Below are 17,319 nucleotides of genomic sequence, written 5' to 3'. Positions count from 1 at the left end.
ATATATTATAAATAAAATAATTTTTATTTTTGTACTTTTCTTTTAATTAAACTTTGCATTTTTACCTTTAGATTTCTTAAATTAGAAATTTCAATCAATAAGTCATTAAACGATACAATTATTCGAGCAAAAATTATTAATACATATATTAATCAAACGTTTATCTCTGGATCGATCAATTAATTTCCATCGTTAATTCAGACTTGTCTGCAAGATCTTCCCGACAAGAGTGACGAAACGATTTCACCGACACGTTATCGATTCGGAAAGTCGTGCGAAAGATTTTCGTGCAGCCACGCGCACCACGCCGTGACAAATCGTTACCAGGAGATTTATCTTGTAGCAAATAAGTGGCCTTATTTATAGGGCCGTGTCGATCGACGTGTCGGTGCAGGTTGTCGTTCGAGAGATCGAGCGCAGCGGCCTACCGTTACGCCTACGGAACCTGATTTTGGTGCGTCGCGTCGCGTCGCGTCGCGTCGCGTCGCGTCGGCAGCTACGACGTTTTTTGCATACCGTTGCACATGTTGTCCTTTTATTATTCAACACGAACGCGAACATTACTACACTTGGAGACGTAGAAATCTCTGATAACGGGCTATACATACTTTCGAATATATGCGAGTAGCAGAGGTTGTGAATAATCGATGATATGAGAATTGAATATTTATAAGATAACTAATGGTGACCATAGCGGTTGATATCGTGTCCCTACTTCAATAAAATTAAAATATACGATATTTTCTTTCTCTAGAGAGTCGCGTAAAATTTATATTGCTCGGATTTGCACGCGCTTGTTTACAGCTAAAGTACGTTTGTATGATGCATTCTTAAAATTTGTGTAAATCATACATTTACGTATTTCTTGCAGCTTATTATGATTTCTCTTTATTATGATTTGTTTAAAACAATGTATACTATACAAAAAAATAACATGTATTTCTTAACTTTTGTTATATTTATGAATCTTGTCGCGTTTTTTATGCCTACATAATCGATGTCTGAATTCGCTTCTTTAGTCGAGTCGTCAAATTTAGGGCGAGGTAAAAGCGGCAGTTTCTGCCGATTCGCGAAGAAACACAGGCGCAACAGAATAACAGAGACGTTACTCCGTCACGACTCGAGCATAATAATTACAGGTTGCGATTTTTCGAGCACGACGTTTCCGAGGTGGTCTGGGAAGGTTGTGTGGTAGGAAAAGGAAGGCGATGGGGAACTGAGGGGAACAGGGCACAGGGATGGAAAGTAGAGAATGTCACAGACGGCGCCAGTGTGTCCTGCGCGTATACGCAATAGCTCTCGCCTGTCCGCCGACAGCCCCGTCGGCCATATATCTCCACTTACACGCACGAAATGTGCGTATGTTTATGTAATGCACGCAACGCGACGGAAAAACGGGCGTGAAATATTATGATTTAGCTCGATTGCGTTGATCAATTGTGATACTACGCTTTGTCCGCTCCGCGAACTCCACAGCTATGGACTCTATGAGCGTGACGCGTCGGGCAAAGAACTGCTTCCATTGCACCTGGAGCATCGAGTAAAAGTGTTCGTCTAAACAACCTTTGATGCATAATAGATAGGTCTCTAGCTTCCGCGAGTCAATTTGGTATTGAAGGAAACATGTACAGCGATGTTCTTGAACGGTAACTTTCTCAGCGAGATTGAGATATTCTTGCCACGCTCGCACGCGCTTGTAATTTCGCAACATGTTCTCTGCGAAAGAATTTATGCCCGCGATCTAAGAAATCGAACATTTTATTAAAAATTATAAGTTGAATTCTTGAAATAAGACATTTATAAAATCGTCTTATTTCTGCAATTTGATAAAATATACTTTTTATTAAACTGTAGAACGATTTTGCTGAGGTATTTAAAAATTTGAGAGATATACAGATCAGGAAATAATTTTGTTGAACTATCAAAATAATTAGAACTCTCAGGTTTCTGAAAATTGTCAAAATTTTTTTCAGAATTGTTCAACATGTTGGAATTTTTTTCATAAATATTTTGATATCTTAACAAATTATTTTCAGTATCTAGTTAAGTTTGTAAATATTTCAGCAAAATTGTCTTTTTTTCTGTAAAAATATGTTCTTATTAACTAAACAAACATGTTTGCTTTCACATTCCAATTTTCCACTCTACAATCCCAAGAGGGAACGTTTATTTACAATTCTTTCGCTGGGAACTGATTTGTAGCGGCATACCAAACTTAATTATCCTTTCATTAATCACAAAGAGAATATTGCGGGCTATCGCCGCACTGGAAAGAATAGAATTTTATTATTGGAAGAAGCATTAGAAAGAACAGAATTTTATTGTTGAAAGAAACGGCGGCTCCTTTAACGATCTCGTTTAATGATAAACAGTTACATTCGCATTTGAAAGATATTCTAGTCATTAAAGCAGCACGGAAGAGTGCGTGTGTATCATTTAGCTTTTTCTGCTGTCTTTTCGATGCAGAGATTACCTCGGATAGAGATTCGTGAACGTGATGGAAGAAATCATCCCGTTCTTTATCTCGGTGTCCACTTTTTTCTCCTCGGGAAAAACGGCCGTGTAACTTCAATATATCCGCGCTCAATGACTTTCAAAGAAGACGAGATACGAGTAATCGAGGGCACACGGTGGACAAAGAGAACAAATAACGACGAGTCTGGTAGTTGCGACGCCGTTCACGTTTACGACGCGACAAAATAATAGATTCGAAATCACGAGCGATGAGCATGGACAGACCGCCTCGTTCTCGTCGTACGAATCATTTTGTCTTTATATGTATACATAAAAAAAAAATATAGCAATAGAATTTATTATTCCACGCGGTCAATCGACGACGCGTCACGATCCCTGAAGAAACTCGTCGAGCACGCCGTGTCGCGCCACGTCGAGTGCACCTTCGTGTTTCGCCGACGTGTTTCGCATCGCGAGAGATCTCGTCTCGGATGCTGTTGTTAACTCCTTCACGAGGAAGAGGAGGAGGCGCGACCTCCTGTCCGCGGGCACTCGGTAAACATTGAACGTCTGTGATTGGTAGGATTACCGTACCGGAGCTTGGACCCGCGAGCGAGTTCTCCAACTCCGAGCTGGACGTCCAATTTTGTACTTGTCCTTCGAGTTGAAGAGAGCAAACTTGCGTAAGAACAAGAGCAGTTTAATATTATACCGTATGATGTACATTATCCCTTCCACCCCCTTCCAAAGCTTTCACCAAATAAGCAAAATAATGGAAAAAGGCTATGTAATCCTTTTTCAATAATAAAATATATAGGTTCTCAATAAACGGATTATTTTGTCGTTTGTATCATATACTTTTAGATTTGTAATATAGGCATGTATATAATCTACTATTTATTAAATAGTAGATAAAAATAAGTAAAGATTCTATGAGTTTAAGATTAATAGTAATTTTTTAATATTATCTACTATTTAATAAATAATAGATAATATTAAAATTATAACTGTTAAAGGAGAAAAGCTACGAGTCAAAGCTAGTTTTTAATTACTAATAATTAATCTATTCAATATCTAATTGCTATAAACATTTAAAATACAGACGTTTCAATCTTTATCAGGTAATTTTCAGTAACACATAAAAATTACACAATTGAAAATAAAAATAAAAATAAAAATAAAAAGGTCGTGACATCGATTACATAATAGTTAAAAGTTTAAATATAAAAATTTACTAAATCTTGTCGCATGATTAAAAATTGAATAAAAATTTTTTTGCATGTTCAAAACATTTTAATTATTAGTTATCCGTATGAGGTCGTATAATTAAAATTATTAACATTACATATATATTCCCATTTCAATGGCATCGTCAATATTGTAGTTGATAAAAAAACTTATTCTTATTGCAATCGTTTGAAAAATCACAAAATCTGTATCGTTATATGTATTTGCCTCAGTAAATCGACGCTGTTGTGAACCTAAACCGTAAGACAATTAAAGAGTTGAATTTTTTAAAATTTAATTCTCAATATTAAACTCAAAATTAATCGTACCTTAATATTTTTTCTTAGTTCATATGATTGCAATGGATTTACAAATTTCCTCAGACATTATATTAATTATCGCTTGATAAAATTAATTATCTCTACAAGATGATGATGTTGCACAATGACAGTAATAGAAAAGGAGACTGATGTTATCATAATTTTAGAAAGAGAAAAGCGTGAGATGGGAAGAAAAATTGGAAGGGTAGAAACAATTAGAAAGGGGATAATGTTTGTAAGATAGAAAGATAGGAATCAGGCAGGGATTTTGTATCACTTTGCTTGTTCAAACCATTTGATTGCTTTTGAATGTGTACCATCTCCGAAATCAATCTTTTGCTATATGACGGCTCGTTGTCGAAAATTTTAAAAATCCATTCCATTCCATTCCATTTAAAATTATGATCGTGGGTTAACCAGTACGATGATTCGATATTACTGATGGGGATCCTGTTTTTTTCTTAATGTCATTTACGTGTTCGAATATTCTTGTTTTTAATTAATGTTTCATTTGTCCTACATATGTCGCATCACAATCATGACACATCTTGTAAACCACTTCTTGATGCGACATAAAGTTTAATAAATCTTTCCCTCTAGTATACATATTTTTTTTTACATGTTAGGAATGGTAAATGTTATTTTTTTTAAGTCAGTAGCAATCAATCAACAAGAAAAATTATAATTGTTCTTAAATTTCTATGCTCTTTATAATAATCTTACCATAATTCATTAAATCACTGTTAATATTACATGTAATTTAAAAATAATATATTTAATAAGATATTAAACAACTTCATGTAAAATATATCTCATGAAATATCGTGCAGTTTATATTCGAAAGTTATATATTCAGTTACATATACGTTCCTCATGTATGATTAAATGTCCCCGCACGGCTATGAAATATTCCCCGGTAGCGTAATATATTGCCGAATTTTCACTGAATTTAAATGCATGTGTTCTCTCGCGCGGGCACAGGCGGTGTCCCAAGAGTGCGGTGAATTGCTCGCTGAGTACTACTGATAACGTTCGCCCGATTTAGATAGCAGTTGAAACTCGCGTTTGCGCTCGAATCGTTCTGATCAGTGAGAATATCGTGTCTTATTCGCAAGGCCCGGCGACATGTGTAACCGTGGGCCGTAATGCGTGCCAACCCACGGATTTCGCCGAGTTAGATATCATCGAAGCAAGCCGACGCGAAGGCCTTCTCCGAGGACAGAATTTCACGAGAAAAATGCATCTGACATAACGCGAGCGTGGGAAAACCGGGACGAGACTGATTCCTTCCAAGGATTTTGAAGCAACGAAAGGAAGGATGAAAGAGATTAAATGTAAATATAAGTTGAAAGATTTGTCTCATTAAAATTGTACGTTTGACATGAGAAAGAGATCATTACATGAGAAAGAGATCGTTACATGAGGTATAAATGCTTGAGAAAAATTTTAACAGATAAAACAAGTTATTTTACATGCCTCCAACTCAAATTGCCCTTCAATCCCATTCACTCGTCATTTCTAACTTCCCTCTGGCACCTTCGCGCTTCGTTATAACGCGTACAAGTGAATACAAGTGCGCGCGCGGGCGTGCATGCATGCGTGTGTGCGTGCACTCGCTCTTACCGCGATCGTTTGTCCTAATCGCGGTGCGACTCCGCTCGCTCGGCGCCACGATTTGCATTCCTACTTAATTCCCGTGTGCACCAACCATGACGTCACTCGCGATCCCGAAGCTTATCGAGCAGTCTCTCACAATCAGCCGCTGACGGCGCTGACAGGTAATAAAGAGGTATATCGATGGATCGGCGTATCGTTGATAGTCGAAAGGATTTTCCTTTCCCAGTCGCGTGATAAAAAGAAGAGATATTTGTGCGCGATATTAAATAATAACAATATTAAGAATCTTTATTTTAGACCGCATATGTGAGAAACAAATCAATATTAGAAATTAAAAATGTCTATTACAGTCGAAGCTGGATCTTCATTGCTTTGAATAATTCAATCTTGAATATATGTTACTAATATATACTTACATATATACCGAATTGCGCGCCGAATTGTTTATCCGGATTATAAACGCAATTAAAATTACTCTAATAATCGCGAAAATAAATTGACAAGCAATTTTAATTTGATGCTATTATCAAGCATCATATTAATTATAAAGATGTTAATATGTTTCGAAAAGACTACAACCTGGTATATATGCAAGTACATATATAGCGTATATTAGTAATTCAAGATTGAATTATTTGAAAGCAATGAAGATTTAGCTTTGACCGTAATAGGCATTTTAGATTTCTAATATTGATTGTGTTTCTCACATATGCGGTTTAAAATAAAGATTTTTAATATTATTTATATTACATCGTCTGAAAGAAAGACGTTGTTTCCTTATTGTACCGATTATTGCGAAAAATATTACTAAGGCCTCGATGGTCTAATAGCGTAGAACGCGTACAGAATACAAAAGATCCGGGTTCAAGTTCCGGCCGAGGTAATATTTTTCGCAATAAATTTATTAACAGTTTCAATATATTAACATCTTTATAATATGATGCTTGATGGTAGCATCAAATTATTAAAATTGCTTGTCAATTTATTTTTGCGACTACTAGAGTAGTTTTAATTGCATTTATAACCTATTCTACAATGTGCTTTTTGTTTTCTATTTTTTGTTTTTTACCTTTTGTTTTTAACTTCTTTGCTCCGTTTTATTGATAATTGTATTTCTTGCTATGTATTTCTTATTTCTTTCGAAGTTCGTTAACTTTTATCTCAGGCGATATAAAATAAAAACCGAATAAGAAGCAAAAAGACAAGATGTAAAAAAATAGCAAAAAGCAAAAAACTGAAAACAAAAAGCACATTGTAGAACAGGCTTAAAAGTCTGCCGAAAAGAAAAACGGTGCGTGCAATTCGAAAAGATTACAATGGTATATATGCAAGTACATATATAGTGTATATTAGTAATTCAAGATTGAATTATTTAAAACAATGAAGATTCAGCTTTGACCGTAATAGATATTTTAAATTTCTAGTATTGATTGTAAATAATAACGTTTATCTCCGAATTGCCTTTCTAGTATCGTCCTAGGCATGTATTATGAAACTGTTTGGAATGAATTCCGATTGGAATTATTCTTTATTTCTATTCTATAGAAAATAGAATAATTCTGATCGAAATCTATTTCAAACAGTTTCATGCTACGTGCCCAAAGTACGTAATGATATTTCTACATGTATTTTTCTGATATTGTTATTTAACTTTGCGTCGTCAATGATTGTGATTTCTCAAAAATCTTTGAAATCCCCTGGGATAAGCACGTGATAAACTTATTGTATATGTTTGATGATATGCAGCTTCAAAGCACCTCAATACAATAAGCACTTTCGGTCGACAGCTTCGACAATTTGCACGCTTGAGTTAAAGTTTAATCTCATCCAAAGTCTTGATCGTATCAATCTTTAATAATGAGTTGAGAATAATGAGTCTTTGAGCCTTGGCCGCAATTGTGCAGTTTAATGTATATGGTATATAATAATAATAATAATACATTGCGTTTTCGCTACATTTTCACGCATTGATCACATAATTTTCCTTCATCGCACGTATAATTCTATTAATATTAATTGGCAATTATCTCATGTAAGTAATCATTTCATAGTATAATATTAAGTAAGATAGATCACAAGATAAGGCTGGATCATAGGATCATAGATTATCTTCGGAAAGCAGTGATACGCGGATCAAGTTCCATCCCTTCGTCATGGTGCACCGTTTTATCGATCAGTTTGAAGAATATTGCGAAACGGAAGAGTGAAAGTCTTGCGTTAATTAACACGGACTGTAATGTAAATTAAGTGCCTTGGACGAAATCGTTCTATCAGAGATGAGGTTGACACTACTAGGTTCGAGTATCATGTCGATATTTTACGATCGAACTAAAAATGGAAACCGCTTTATTATCCGGTTATTTATCGCATAATATTTCGAGCGTTCCGCACGTTTACAGATACTCGGGCGATTTTATCACGACGGTGTATACGTCGGCAATTAGCATTTCGTCGAATCGAGTTGAGATTTATGCGACAGACTGGTCCACAGCATCCTTGTATCGCATGTATATATATATATATATATGTTGGAAAGTACGTAAGTTAAATTAACCCGATTTTAATTTCTCGATCGAGCAGCACCTTAATAATCTATAAGTATAACACGCGGATTGTATATAGACATTAATTATGAGATAATGGGTACAAAATATGATATCCAAAATTTATACAATCAAAACACATACAAAAATTAACAAAACGGATTACATATGTTTCATATTAATAGATTTTTCGTCTGCGTTACCCATGTATTTATAATTTATTTGGCGATACCTTTCATTAAAGCCTTGTGCATATTTAGCAGGCACAAAATTCTCGTTTATTTCGATTTGTTTATTACATGATCCAAATTACGTGATATAAATTTAAATACAGTAGAGCGAGATTTTTTTTTTTTTTTTTTTAGTATTGTGGGAGGCTTCAAATAGGACATGGAATTGACGAGAGTGAAACGAGGACACAGGAAAATCGATTCGGCAGGCGCATACGAAGTTAATCGTTGCGCATGTCCATTCTAGCGCCGCGTAATGAATCAATTATGACGAGACAACGAGTTTGCAACTGCTACACATAGTTTTCTCAAGGCGTGAGACGCGAATTACGATCGCGCAACAAGGAGGATCCGCGTATAGTACGGCACAATAGCGCGGTCATTATCGCGTTCGTCCACACGACGAGAAAGGGAGGGGGCCAAAGGGGTATTTGTCCACTGAGCAGGAAGTAATCTGTTTCAATGTGATCATTCGTCCAATAAACAACATTTACGTCGCACGAACGTACCTACTTACTACTCATGACTTACTTATCCGTGGGACTGGATCAATGAATGAAACTCCTTTTTTGAATCGGATAAATTAAGTTAGAAGGCAAAGTTGGAATGCAAAGTGAATTCATATTTTTTGCTTTAAGACTAATCTTAGGAGCACAAGAGCATACAAGAAACTTAAATAGAAAAACATGAACGAATTGGCCAATCACAGTAGAGATCATAAGGTCATAGCCAGATGTTGATTTCCTTATACTGTTTACGTTTTACTGCTTAAGTCTTATTTGTGTGCGATAGTCTTTAGGGTCATGGCTCACAGAAAAACTTAAGCAATAAAACGTTACCACGCGTTAACCAAATCAACGTTTTAGATTTCTTTGTATGCCATAACCTTTATAATTGAAATTTTGCACCATTACGTCGCGGCATAATTTATAATATATTTAAATTTTCGTGTGATAAAAAGAAAGTTTTTTTCATGGGAAAAATATATTAAGGAGAATTTAATTTCAATTACAATCTTCACAGTTTTGTTATTTTTTTCTTCAGTGAAGACACATGATTGCTTCTCACGACGACTGATGTGTGAGTTTATTTTGCGAGCGGTGTAAATCAAACTTAATTTGCGAATTTTGTGGAGGTAGATACACGAGGGTCGTTTATACCTGCGTTGCATTTAAATGCATTTATATTGCAAAACTCGACATGCGCCACTCTTGGAATAAACAGCGCGTATGACAATACCGACTCATATCTCGTTACGTTCCCGCGATCGAGGTGTTTCAACATGTCATGCGACGACAGTAACATCGGGTTCGCTTTACTGCCCGCCTACTTCGCACACGGACCCACGTTCTAACAAGAAAATATGAAAGACATTGATTGACGCCTGTAAAACTCCAGCCGCGATATCCAGCCGCGCCATTACCGTAAAATTGGGTCTCGTGCGAGTCCCGTTGCATATGATACAACAACGAGATATAAAATCGATTGCGATCTACCGCATTCCCGAAGAATGCGGTAAAAACCTGGAAGAAAAGCCACTTAGCCGTTAAATACTCAAGGAATTCTATTAAAGAATTCCATTCTTAGAAGAGGATTATTTTAAATCGCATACGAATAATAAAAAGGTGATGCAGTAGTCACGTCGTACCTTTAATAAGAAGATCAGATGTTTATGATTTGATTCCTCCGTTCTAAAAATTCTTTTCCAATTGCAGTTTTGCAGGCTTGATGATGTAAATGTCCTCATGGTGTAAATATCCAAGGTATTCGTCGCTCGAGACGAATTTCATACAGAATTTCTGTGCAGATATCTATATTTAAATGGCCACATTTAGGGTCATGGCACACGAAATAATTTAAACAGTAAGAACGTAAGCAATAAGTGAACCATCATAATAAAGATCTTGAGATAACATAAGCAGTAATAAATCCAACGTGTTGATGTCTTTACTGTTTATTCGTCTTATTGATTAAGATTTTCTATATGCCATAGTCCTTAAGCAACACATCACCAAAAAAACGAGCATTGGAATCTGATGTTCTAGTCTTCACGCATAATTTAGACTCATTGACAATGCAAGCACGAATAATTTAATAAAAATACAAGAATAAGTAAATAAAAGGATATGATGCCAATTCAAACTGTGACAAGATAATGATATCTGACATCAATTCCTCATTGGCTAATTAGAAATGCGTAAGAGCACCTGGGATTCTTACATCACAGGCGTAACTTTATTTTATCCGCAGCTTTTTTCTCCCCCGTTTGACTCTGAAAGACGTCGGCTTCTTTTCCTCATGTGGCATAATTCACCCATGTCGCGCTCGACGGCCTTGTGGTGTCGTGTCTCCTGTGACGTATGAGAAATAACGATATCCCTTCGGCGAACTCGCACCCTGGTCCATGCATATACGACTGGATTTTACTATTGCCACACGTAGGTTGTCGATACAAATAGATCAGCAATCCGGCGGGATATGTGCCATGTTGGCTTATTAATTGGCATTCACAACCAGTACCCTGCCCGTACTCATGTATTTCACTTAAATAATAATTACTTGCTCGAACTATCACGCGGTGCCGCGACATGAGCGCCCACGTAGGCGCCGTTTATGCTTCGTTGCGAGTATGCTTCCGTTGTCGCCATCGCCGTCGCCGTTCTCGAACAGCCAGTGCAAGGAAAGAAAAGGTTCACGAAATACGGATTAATATATAGGATATCACATAATTCTCCATTTTTTTTCATAGAGAATAGAATCATTTATTAATCATTAATTAAAATATCAGAGTGTCGCAATAATTTCAAGAGATTGACGTTCAGTCGATCGAAAATTATGAGTTTTCAAGAATTAAAGGAAATTACAAGGATTATAATTAAATATACTTTTACTTATTTTTAAATAAGCTTTTTCCAATATCTTAGCTTTAAATATTTATATATATATTATACATATATTCAAATATAATATTATATATATGTATATATAATATTCAAAGTTGAATACCAAATAGTCAATGGTTAAATCAAATTTTTGAAATCTCTCTACCTTGGTGAAAGGAAGTGCGGGACAACTCCATATTGCAGGCACAATATGGCAGATTAAGACTATTAACCCAATGGCTGAATAGGATTGATAGAGAAGTCAATGAATGCCGCGGGACCACAGTCCCCCGGAGCATCGAGTAGAATGCAGCGCGGACGACGTTTATGCATGTGTGTCGGACATAGCGCAATGGATTATATAAGTTGCGGCACGGCAATCATGAATAAATTGAGTTCATCGATTTGACAAAAGGTCTATGCAGAGCATAGAACGCGCAATTATCAAACAGTCTAATGAAGAAGTGCACAGGCATTTGTATTCGCACGTAATACACATGCGTGTGAAAGCGATGTCTCTTGAAGATCATTTCTTCATCTTGCTCGTGACGTTAGAAAATAGGAAGATTATTGAAAGTAAGAGAGTAAATTTTTAGAAAGAAAAGAAACTTTTTTAAATCGATTGAAATTAATGCTCAGTTTTCAATAAAACTGTTATAATTATTATTCGAATAATTTTATACACGATGTTTCGAAATTTTTATATTCTCTTCAAATTCTGTATAAATCTTTTTCTATTTTAAGATTTCTACCTACTCATTACACAGTCTTGTATTATGAAGCTAGGCAAAGGTTAAAAACTTCTTGCATATTAAAATGAGAATATTTTTATAACAATATTTGCAATCAATAAATTAGATTTGTTAAGTATACCGAAAATTTCCTTTGTATTCCGGTAATCAGTAAATAATTTGAAATAAAAATAAACGATTTGAAATAGAAATATGCCTAGAAAACGAAACAAGCTATGTAACATCGAAATATTGGTTTGATTTTATTCGAGATGAAAGGAAAGTTTTCGATATATATTACTCATTGTTATATACAAGTATATCTCTATCAAATGCAAATATTGTGTTATTGAAAAAATATTTCTATTTTAATATGTTTTGTAAGAATTTTTATTATGTTTTCTTCTGACATCATTAATCTGAAGATTTGTAAATAAGTCAAGAGCTTTATCCAATCAATTTTTTATTGGAATCAATGTTTGATATGACAATATGTAGGCCGCACGGAATAATAAAATTCCACTTTGAAAATCTATCTTTTTTTTTGTAGTAGCAAAGTTATCATCGCGCGTTTAGCAGTTCATTTTCATATATCGCGATCGTCACCGGAGGAAAAAAAAAAGGCATGCTGCGTCGCTACTAATGCCCATTTCCACCAACGTAGATTAACTTTAATCTTAGTTCAATTTATTCTTCGTCTTTTTCTAATCTTTAGAACTAGAAAAAGACGAAGAGTCAGTTGAACCGAGATTAAAGTTAATCTACATTGGTGAAAATGGGCGTTAAAGGACATAGGCGAGTGTCGAGTTATCCAGTGGTTATCTATGACTGCTTCGACTGTACTTCCTGTTTGATCATCGTGGTTGTCGTTGTTGTCGTTCTCCTTGCCGAGAAGAGACGTGCGGACGATCACACGTAAACCATATCTCCACGCGTTATTTATAAGCCGATGATAATTTATTTATCGAGCTTCTTGAGGTGATTGTTGATCGCCGTCTTCCGGCAGTTTTCTCGCATCAGATTTGCTAATGCCGTGCGTTTGCGTACAGGAGTTTTACTTCCGCTTTTATCATGGTAAATAAAAATCACAGCATACAAATCTATCAGTCGCGTTATAAAGCTGAAGCTTGACTATTCTGTGATGAAGTTAATAACAATGTTTCAATGTTTATAATCAGAAATTTTTGCGTAAATCAAGTTTTCTAAATATGACATTCTATTAAATAATAATTACATATCAATACTCTCTGAGCGAAGGAAACTTCCACATATACTCATCGAACATTTACATCGAAAGAATAGTTTTGTTGAAATATCTAAAAATTTAGCTAAATACAGATTTGAAATAATTTTAGATTATCAAAATAATTATATAGAAATTCTCAAAGTAATAGCTAGAATATCAAAATTCTTTTGTGCAAATTTTTTGCAGCATTGCTTATTACGCTCCAATTTCCTACACAATTATTTTGATGGTCCAACGAAATTATTTTTAAATTTGTATCTACCTAAATTATTAGATATTTTAACAAAATCATTGTTTCTGTCCAAAGTTTCTTGATAAAGTTGAAAAACTTTTAATAGTGAGCAGAAATGTCCAATCTATCGATTATGTTGGAAGAGAAACGGGTGCACCAAAAAATCGCTTGATCTCTCGCGTACTCGGTGGCGAAGCGCCGTACGCACTCGCGTACATATGCGTGAGTACACGCATTGAAGTCAAGTGGGCTGCCGTGGAATGTCGTCCGAGGAGTTTTCGAGGGCTCCTCGAAGCCGCTGTCAAACCCGAGTACGCCTTCGTGACTGCCACGAGTGCCTCATGTGAGCGCCTCGAGATCGGCCGCGAGAGACGCGATCGTAACGCTCCGCGGAATGAAACGCACGGCGAGTGACGCTCCTCTCAAGGTTTTTTTTATCTCGAGATACCGGGCACCTCATCACGTCACCTTTCGCAAGCGGTCGCATTCCTCGGAAGGTAGCCGCGCGCACGTTTATTTCACAGGAAACCATCAGCTTCCCGATCGGCTCGTTGTAGAACATCCTCAATCCTCGACTGTCCCTCATAAATCATTAATTCTACAATTTTCGCGTCAGTTATATCTTGACTTACAGACGATTTTTCTCTCGTTTGCGTATTTTTATAAAGGGGCTTTCAAGGCTATTCTTGCATACAAAGTATTAGATTATTAAATCTTTTTTTAAGTTGAAATCTATTAGTGTGTAATTTTTGTTTTCTATCTCTCGCAAATACACTTGAAAGATTAAACTGAAGACAATTAATTTTATTTAATTTATTTCACGAGAACTTTTGTTCAACAATTACTGTCTACGCTGACAATAATAAATCGTTCTTCTATCAATATTAAAATGTATTGCAGCATTTAACATAAAAATTTTTTCTTAAGTCGCATTAATATTAACGGTAATATTAACATTTATTTAGACATGTAGAACACGTTTTAATAAAGATAAGGAGATAATTGGAGTAACATAATGAACCATGTTATTGAGGAATTCATGAATATCAGCATTCATAATCATGCTGATATTTCAAAGAGAAATGATAGAAAACCGACGAGATGCTCTAAGTGGCTTAGATCTCACTGAATGCGTTGTCATAAATTCTATCGTATAAAAGAAGCTATCGTCGTTATTCGTCACTCGTTACTATCACTTGTCACGGTTATTCTTCCCCGATTTAAAATTGAGATACGCTTTATAAATCGTCACATTCTCGATCACCAATTACTATGTGACTTTCAATGAGTTTTTTCAGTAACTCTTTAATGAAATCCATATCTGCGCGAATGTTCTTTAAACGAAAGTCTATTATGAACCCAATAAACTCATAATTCTCCACGAGATTCGTATTCCACGAGAAATTACAGTACCGATTTTTCGAGATCCGGTATTAATTTATTTCATCGATAGAATACTGAAGAAGTTTGCTTCAGAAGATATTACAAACAATGTCGCAAAAGCGACGAGTAGAGATGGCCAGTAGCAACGCCAGTGGACTTTAATAGGTTAATAGCGACCGGCCTTCATACGGGACGCTTAATGACATGTGAAGAGCACGCCGACGAAAATGTAAATAAAGCGTGTCTTTTCAGGGATAATTTGTACCGCTTGACACTGACGTCGCTGACGGACTTGGAACACGCCTCCTGGTCTGCGCCGGAGGACAAGGTCAACACCTGTCAGAATAAGGGCCAGAGCGTCGAGGATTGTCATAATTACGTCAAAGTGCTCCTCAGCAACGGCAAGAGCCTCTTCACCTGCGGCACTTACGCATTCAGCCCGTGGTGCGCGTGGCGAGAGGTATGTTCTCCGAAAGTAGTTTGTCCGATCGGGTCCAGGCGAGCAAAATTTCGTCCATTTCAAATCCTAATGTTTCCCCTCGTTGTGAACCGTCGCAGCTTGTTGCGATCCGATGCATCAATGAATATTTATCATCACTAGCTATCTAACACTCGATTTGGAACGACACCATTTGATGGAACGTACCATTTGGTGCGACAAAGTCGCACCACTTGAATACGATAAATCTATACGATAGCAATTATGACCGTAGATCGAGAATATAACGAGTGTGACCAGCGAGATGTCGGGTGTGGCTATGTGCCCGTACTCGCCGCATGCAAACGTCACGGCACTTCTCTCGAGGGGTCCTTCCGGCGGGCTCTTTGCCGGTGCGCGGACGGATTTCTCTGGAGCTGATCCTGCGATTTACAGAACATTGGCTTCCCCGAACCTCAGGACTCGACAATACGATTCCATGTACGTTTGCAGTAGAAACTCTTCAATAAGTGTCTAAACGAGCCGCAATTTTGTATACAATAGTTTATATATAGTAGTTTTAACAAAATTCCAGGAGAGAGAAGAATATACATTTACTATTTATTTCTCTTTCTCATTCTATTTTATCTTTTTCTTATCTATTTCTCTCTTTCTTTCATTTTCTCAGGAATTATTAAAACATGACGAATCAATCGAAAGAGTCTTTCTTCATGTTCAGGATTTTATTAGAGAGTCTCTAGTTTGTAGCGCGCGAGAGAGAGAAAGAAAGAGAGAGAGAGAGAGAGAGAGAGAGAGAGAGAGAGAAAGAGACAATGATTTTTTTCGTTGAACTAATCAGTTTTGAAAAATGTCGCTAACTTTACACTCAACTTGTTACAATTCGTTTTATTTCTCTTTCCATAAAATTCTTATGAAATTCTTCTTGCAGTTATACAGAAAAACAAACGAGATTAATTTTATCGTAATAACCGTGTTAGAAGATTGTTGGTCTTACTTATCGTCTCGCGATATTTATCATGCTTGAATCCCGTTCTCTCTAAGTTTGCGCTTTCCTTTTAGGTGGCTGAACGACCCGCAGTTCGTCGGCAGCTTCGAGACGGAGGATCACGTGTACTTTCTATTTCGCGAATCTGCTGTAGAATACATCAACTGTGGCAAGGTAAGATCGATGCCGCAGAATAATTCGCCATGACGCGCGCACGTCTTCCATCATACATGGAACACGCGAGGAGCCATTCGCGCGATTAGCGATCTCGTCTTTTCTGACTTGCGTCAGCCGTATAATTAGCCGTTTACGGTGTTGGTTGAAACGAGCGACGCGCGTCGCGGATCTTCTTCTCTCACACGATAGAAAAATTATCATTCCTGACATGATCTTAGTTTGCGCGATGTTTATCATTTTCTCAACCTATCGCCGCACAAATTGCCGTCTAGGGATGGCTCTAATGAAACACTTGCATCCGGCTGAGCGCGATCGTGTCTCGATCACGATCTTTTGAACTTCGCTTTATCGTGGTGGATTTAATTCACTCGACGCTGTTTCGCGAATATCCAAAAAGTCAACGTTTGAAACATCATTAAAGGATACTTTTTATGCTTTTTTTCGATTTTTTTGTATTTTTTATCAAACTAATCATACGATAATAATATTGTTTTATAATTATATATAATTTATATTAGGTGTAGTAAAAAGAAATCCATTATTTTTGTATGAAATTGAATGAAAAAATAATGGATTTCTTTTTACTACACCTAATATATAATTTTTTATAATAAAGTATTTGAAATAAGAGTTATAAGAGTCGAGGCGATTAATAAGTAACATACACACACAATTACATAACTGGCAATTAGATCCAAGAATTTACAACTATTTGAACAGTTTTACTTCGAATTTGAACCAATCTTGGCGAACGTAATATCAAAAGCTTAACTACTGTGTTTTCAGTAATCCAGGTCATAAATATGAAATATAACAGTCATTAGTTTTCTGATATTACTTTCGCTGAGGATGA

General features: G+C 36.2%; 1 protein-coding gene across 3 annotated transcripts in view; it reads left to right on the top strand.

The window, feature by feature from the left end:
• The window catches only part of LOC108690066 (semaphorin-5B), a 107,753-nt gene that overhangs the window by 84,040 nt on the left and 6,394 nt on the right, over positions 1 to 17,319 (top strand). For all 3 annotated transcript variants that reach the window (XM_018197160.1, XM_018197158.1, XM_018197159.1), the window contains 3 exons: positions 15,118 to 15,325; positions 15,579 to 15,784; positions 16,364 to 16,463. In XM_018197160.1, the coding sequence (XP_018052649.1) occupies positions 15,118 to 15,325; positions 15,579 to 15,784; positions 16,364 to 16,463 (514 nt within the window). The remainder of the gene's footprint in view (positions 1 to 15,117; positions 15,326 to 15,578; positions 15,785 to 16,363; positions 16,464 to 17,319) is intronic.

The sequence above is a fragment of the Atta colombica genome, unplaced genomic scaffold (genome assembly GCF_001594045.1).
Source record: "Atta colombica isolate Treedump-2 unplaced genomic scaffold, Acol1.0 scaffold293, whole genome shotgun sequence".
NCBI classification, from domain to species: Eukaryota; Metazoa; Arthropoda; class Insecta; order Hymenoptera; family Formicidae; genus Atta; species Atta colombica.
This window is presented reverse-complemented; position numbering and strand designations above follow the sequence as displayed.